The following is a 6,000-nucleotide window of genomic DNA, read 5'->3' as shown; positions in this document are numbered from 1 at the left end:
ATTGAGATTCTTATTAAGTAGTGGAGAGGAACACTCTTAAGTCATGTTACATCTGACTTAGGTTAGATAYCTACCTCAGGATAACATTAATCASGCGTTAGAAATGTTGCTCCATGCTACTACAGAGGGAGTGGAAACCCATATATCTAAGTTGTACAGACCCAAAAYTATGAGGGAAGAAGCCCAGMCCTYACAGYGAAATGCTGATTAGGAACAGAAATMTTCCTTCTGAACAYCACTGCCYTGTGCCATTGTACATAGTGACAAATAAAGGCAAAGGAGGATGTTGATATTTAGCCAGGAACACACACTGGCAGTACAGCTAACATCACACTTGCTGAGTCACGMCCAGTGAAGCAAGGTCAGAAATGAGCCGTAGCCAGCAGAGCGAACAAGAGCCGGATGTGGCTCCCTGGTTTCTGCACTGGGATCAGTGCCTCCATACACTCTATGGAGGGAGATACTGTGCTACATGGATACACCAGCATGGGTGTACTAACTCCACTGCACTGGGTTGTTAGGCTCAATCACTCCTGCTATTAGTTGGCCTCAGTTATATCAATACACCGCACTCTTACACTTGTTAAACAAGTGCCTTACCTAAAGTGAAATCTGTGTCTTTTACAACAATGCTAAGTGTGACCCCGTCACTAAACTTTCAAATGGCAATTGGATATTGCATGCTCAGTACTTWAATATTTAATAATTATCCAGTGGATTTTTAAAGAACCTATCCTTAAGCCAGATGGATACATTTCRTATAGTTTGTGAGACACTAGAACAAATTTTTGGGTTCCATACATTGAAAGCAACACAGAAAAAGTTCAGCTCCTGTATTTACCATGTCAAGCAGGAACATGAAAATAATAATCAAAAAGGATTTCAAGTTTCAATTCTTGGTGGGACATTTGAAGGAAGAGGTTCAATTTACCATGTCAAGAAAGAACATGAAAATAGTAATCAAAAAGGATTTCAAGTTTCAATTCTTGGTAGGACATCTGAAGGAAGAGGTTCAGTTTAGGTATTTCTCCACTTTTGACCAAGTTTGGGACCCTATATCTCTACACACACCCATAGCAGTAGATACACTGCTGAGTAGACCTGATTCATCCAGAGACAAGTTCAAAACATCTGTGTCAATTGCCGATATTGGTACAACCTGGTGGGGATGCCCAATGTGTCTTCTGCTTAACAGAAGGCACATGGAATTGATTCCTCTCTCACACCAATGTTAATTATGACACAGTCTAATAAAGTGGAATTAGAATTGCTTTGAATCTACACTAGCATGCATGAGAGAACACTGTGACTGTGTGCATCTCTCAGAGGGTTTTTTCATTTCTTTATTCTTATTTCTCATGTTCCTCTGGGAGATCTCATTGCCAGTTTCAACAAAGGGCATCATCTCTATGCAGATGATATCCAACTCTACAACTCTGTCAAGTCACTCTCTGATCCCCTTCTTGCCACCTGTCTTCAACATGTCAATCAACAGATGGCTACACCATCACTAAGGAATGCTTCAAAGGCATTCAAAATGTTTTAAAAGTCCTCTTTGTTCCATGTCTTTTGCTCTGCTATCAGTCTTCTTAATTCAGCCCTTCAGTTCTCTGCCAAAAATCTTGCTGCTATCCATAACACAGGGTTTTAAATTTCTTTTCCTCTACTTAAAAGATACTTCCATAATGTTTACAGATTTACCCATACTGGACATCTGCTTTCTCTRTGTTATGTTGAATGCTTTACTCCAGTTTAAATTAATGCCATTTTGTCCACTTTCATGTTCTAAAAACATATTTTCTAACTTCACCAACCACTGGGCAGGAAACAAAACTCTATTTCAAAAGRTGAACACTCCTTCAAGAACTTTCAATGTCTTCTTAAATCATAATCTCATTTTAAGRCTTGTGAAAATATATTTCAGTGTCTACAGCTGGAAGCTAAAGCCTTCTGATATACTTAGAAAAGTAATACTGTTTTTTTCCAGATGATTCTGTTATTATCAAAATATAATTCTGGCATTACCAAAACATAATTGTGTTGGACTGTACCAGGTTTCTCTCACAGCATCTCAGCTTTTGCTTCTCCTCAGCCCTTTCTTATCTTGTGTCCTCTCTCAGATTCCAGAAATGGGAAAGAAATCCYATTCMTTWACTTAAACTATTTTAATCTTGCCTSCATTTTCAAGCCTTCCCTTCAAACCATTGTATCATCTTTRGTACAATCCCACCTTCACAGCAGTAATATTCCAACGACTTGTGATAATAACCTGTCATAAATCTGGAGTGATTCTGCTGATAAAGGAAGTGGCRGAATGTAAAATGGATAAACAAAAGTAAAGGCAGACACCATGAGGAAAAATCAGTGCAGCAGAAATAGGGAATCTGATGTAAAAACACTGAAGAGTCGCTGATGCAAAAAATACCAAGGAAAAGAACTATACAGGCCAATGGTCAACCACCTAATACTCCACTGACAAGTGCACCTGGGGAGCCTCACGGGGGTGCCCTGAAGGCTGACAACCACAAATTCCCAGTGTATGTTTTCCAGTACCAAAAAAAAAAAAAAGGGCTGCAAACAGATTGGCGCACATTGTTCACTAAGTAAGGGGATTATCCTTCTATTTGTTACTGCCTCCACCTCCTCCTTCATCCTATCATTTGCAATTCTGTAACACTACTGGCAACCCTTGCAATTGTGTAGAAAGCGCGTTTAGTGTTCTTTTAACAGCATTTAGCAGCTGGAACCAGCTCACWTTCACAGAATCACAGAATGGGTAAATTGTGCAGAAGGGATGACAGTGGGTCATCTGACCCAACCTCTCTGCTTAGGSAAGGTTGTCCTAGAGCACATAGCATAGGAGTGCATCCAGATAGTTCTTGAATATCCCTGCCGAGGGAGACTCCACAGCCTCTTTGGCCATCTGTTCCAGTGTGTGTGGTCACCTGCACAGTATAGATGTTCTTCCTGATACTCAGGTGGAACCTCCTGTGCATCAGTTTCTGCTCCTTGCTTCATGTCCAAATGGTTGACACCACAGAGAAGAGCCTGGACTCACGCTCTTGGACACCCCTCCTTTAGCTATTTATACACATGAATAAGGTCCCCTCCTAGTTATGTCTTCTTAAGGTTGAACAGGCCCAGCTCCCTCAGCCTTTCCTCTTCAGTGAGATGCTCCAGTCACCTCATCCTCTTTGTCACCCTCCTCTGGACCCTCTCCAGGAGCTCCGTGTCCCTCCTGTACTGGGAGCCCAGAACTGGACACAGCACTCCAGGTGTGGCCTCACCAGGGCTTAGCAGAGGGGCAGCATCCCCTCCCTCGACCTAATTAGGCAATGCTCTTCCTAATGGTCCCCAGGACACCACTGCCCTTCCTGGACACACTGCTGGCCCTTGGACAGCTCAGTGTCCACCAGGAACCCCCAGGTCCTTCTCTTTAGAGCTGCTTTCAGCGGGAGAGCCCCAACCTGTGCTGGTGCCCAGGGTTATTCCTCCCCAAGTACAGGACCTTGCATCTGCCCTTGTTGAATTTCAGACAGTTCTTCTCTGACCCTCTCTTCACGCTGTCTTGGTCCTTGTGAAGGGCTGCACAGCCCTCTGGGGTATCGGCCTCCCCTCCCAACTTTGTATCATCAGCAAACTTATTGGGGASATACTTTGCCCCTTCATCACTTTGCTAGCTCCTCTCAGAAAATCATTCAGTGAGGAGCAGCCTGTCAGACACCGAGACCTCGTCAGAGCTGCAGATGAGCGGCAGCAGCGGCGGCCCCGCGGTGACTCGGGCAGGGCAGCGCTGGCGGYCCCGAACGGGCGGTTGCCATGGCGACAGACGGCCGCGCCCCGCGGCGGAAGCGGCGAACTCTCGCGAGATGGCGGCGGSCGGGCCGGGCCGGGCCGGAAGGAGGCGTGAGTTTGAAGGCGGCGGCGGGAGGGCGCGGCGGCYGAGGGCGATAGGTGCGTGTGTTTCTTCTGTGTTTGTTTCAGGTAAGTGACTGAACCTGAAATTATATTGTCCCAATTCCTTAGTTACATTGGATTTTACTTTGGTTTTGAAAAGYTGCAAAAGTAAATGTAAAATATAAGGTTTTTAAAGTGTCAAATGACACGGTTTCGGGAATCACTCACATTGGGGGGATGCTTGATTATAAATCCATAGCACAACCTCAGAATGGAAATTGAACCTTCAGTCTTAGTTCTAAATCTCTTGACTTAAAGACGTGTATATTATATCTTGGCATAAACAGTTTAGACATTTCATTCTTAGCATGTTCAACTGTAAGTATTTTCAAGTCTTATTTGTCGTAATACATGTGTTTTTAACACATATTCTTAGGGGATATTTGTTAGCTATCTCTTTGACAAAGCCCAAGAGCAGTTTCTTTTTCTTCAATATCTCCATCATTTACACAGTAAAGCTACTGTGTTAAAACKACTTTTAAAAGTAGTTATCCAGCATTTTAAAAGAAATTATTGGAATTTACTCTGACTGATTTATGGCTTACACTTATTAAATGTTGTTGAAGTCTCATGTTAAAATTTAACTCCTAACTCTTGTTGGTACCTTGAGGGAATAAATATAAACAATTTGTTAAATAATTATGTTTTCCTTAACAGTATCCATGGAGCCTGTGAAACACTGAAAGTCAAGTGGAATATTTATATGATTATCAAATCTTTGCTTTGAATTTTGAACTTTACTTTGAATTTGAACCAACAGGGAAACTGGTAGAAAATGTCACCTGGAAAAGTTCTGCARCCTGCAGTGAAAATGAAGGTGGATGAACTCTTTTTGTGCTGGTTGAGTCAGCCTGCAACTCAGCTAACACTGAAGGACTGCTTGCGAAGAATCAAGAATAAGGAGAAAACAGAGTTTGGTAACACAGATTCAGGAAACAGTAAAAATGAGAGTTTCATTAGTAAAAATTCCAATTCTAAGCAGTGCATATTAGGAGATACCAGACTGCCTTTGATGTCTTTCAGTCCTCCTCAGCTTTCTAATACTCTTCCACTGGCAACTCCAGCTAGCTCAAGGAACATTTCTAATGTTAGAGCAGCACGTCGATCCTCAGGACCCAAAGAAGTAAGTTTGTTTCTTAGGAGATTTATTTCTTTAAATGGAACTGAATTTTGTGTTTGTGGTATTATTGGCGAATTATGCAAGTAGATTCCCAGAGGAGGTATCAGGAGTGGAGTGAGGCAGCAGCACTGAACATAACATACCAATGTTTGTGTATCATAAGTGTTAGTTGATAGGTGGCCTAAGCTTCCAAAAGATAGCTTGGCTCTTTGCCATCTAATTGTGGATAAATGTAAATCCTTGTGTTTGTGTTCCTTTTATAACATACTGCCTTGACTGCAAATATTCCTTTGTCTAATGACACCAGGCTCTGTTGTTAGTACAAGACTCAAATTTGGCTCCACTGAATCTGCGTATTAACAAAGTAATTGTTTTGGTACTGCATGGTACACTCAGCACTTCCTTCCTAATGAGGTCTTCATTTATAACAGACAATGCCCTCTGTGCAAGGATGACAACCCTGCCCCCAACCTCAAATATTCTTTTTAAGCTTGCAGTTCAGTTCAATCTAGTTTCTAGCTCTTTTCATAAATCGTAAAAACAAAACTGGATAGAAAATGTTGTGGTGACTGACAAAATTAAGCATTGCTTATGTCTGATCAACAGCCGTAGAATTACAGAATGGTTTGGACTGCAAAGGACCTTCAAGACCCTCTCGTTCCAACCCCCCTGCCATGGATAGGGACACCTTCCACTAGACCAAGTTGCACAAAGCTCCATCCAGCCTGGCTTTGAACAGTCCCAGGGATGGGAGATGCACAGCTTCTCTAGGCATCCTGTTTCAGTGTTTTTACCACCCTCAGAGTAAAGTGTTCAAATAATTTCTTCCTGATACTTGATTAACCCTACTTTTTCAGTCTAAAGCCATTCCCCCTTGTCCTGTCACTACATGCCCTTATACAAAGTCCCTTTCCAGCTCGCTT

At 42.4% G+C, this 6,000-nt stretch overlaps 1 protein-coding gene across 1 annotated transcript in view; it reads left to right on the top strand.

Moving 5' to 3' along the window:
• Positions 1-3,922: 3,922 nt before the first annotated feature.
• The window catches only part of PPP2R3B (protein phosphatase 2 regulatory subunit B''beta), a 43,420-nt gene continuing 41,342 nt past the window's right edge, over positions 3,923-6,000 (top strand). Inside the window, exons 1-2 of the mRNA XM_057368127.1 lie at positions 3,923-3,984; positions 4,718-5,080. Of these exons, the coding sequence (XP_057224110.1) occupies positions 4,733-5,080 (348 nt within the window). The 5' untranslated portion in view covers positions 3,923-3,984; positions 4,718-4,732. The remainder of the gene's footprint in view (positions 3,985-4,717; positions 5,081-6,000) is intronic.

The sequence above is a fragment of the Malurus melanocephalus genome, unplaced genomic scaffold (genome assembly GCF_030028575.1).
Source record: "Malurus melanocephalus ecotype Western Australia unplaced genomic scaffold, MMel_1.1 scaffold_88, whole genome shotgun sequence".
NCBI lineage: Eukaryota > Metazoa > Chordata > Aves > Passeriformes > Maluridae > Malurus > Malurus melanocephalus.
Note: the sequence above shows the minus strand (reverse complement) of the source record. Positions and strands in the feature narration are given on the sequence as shown.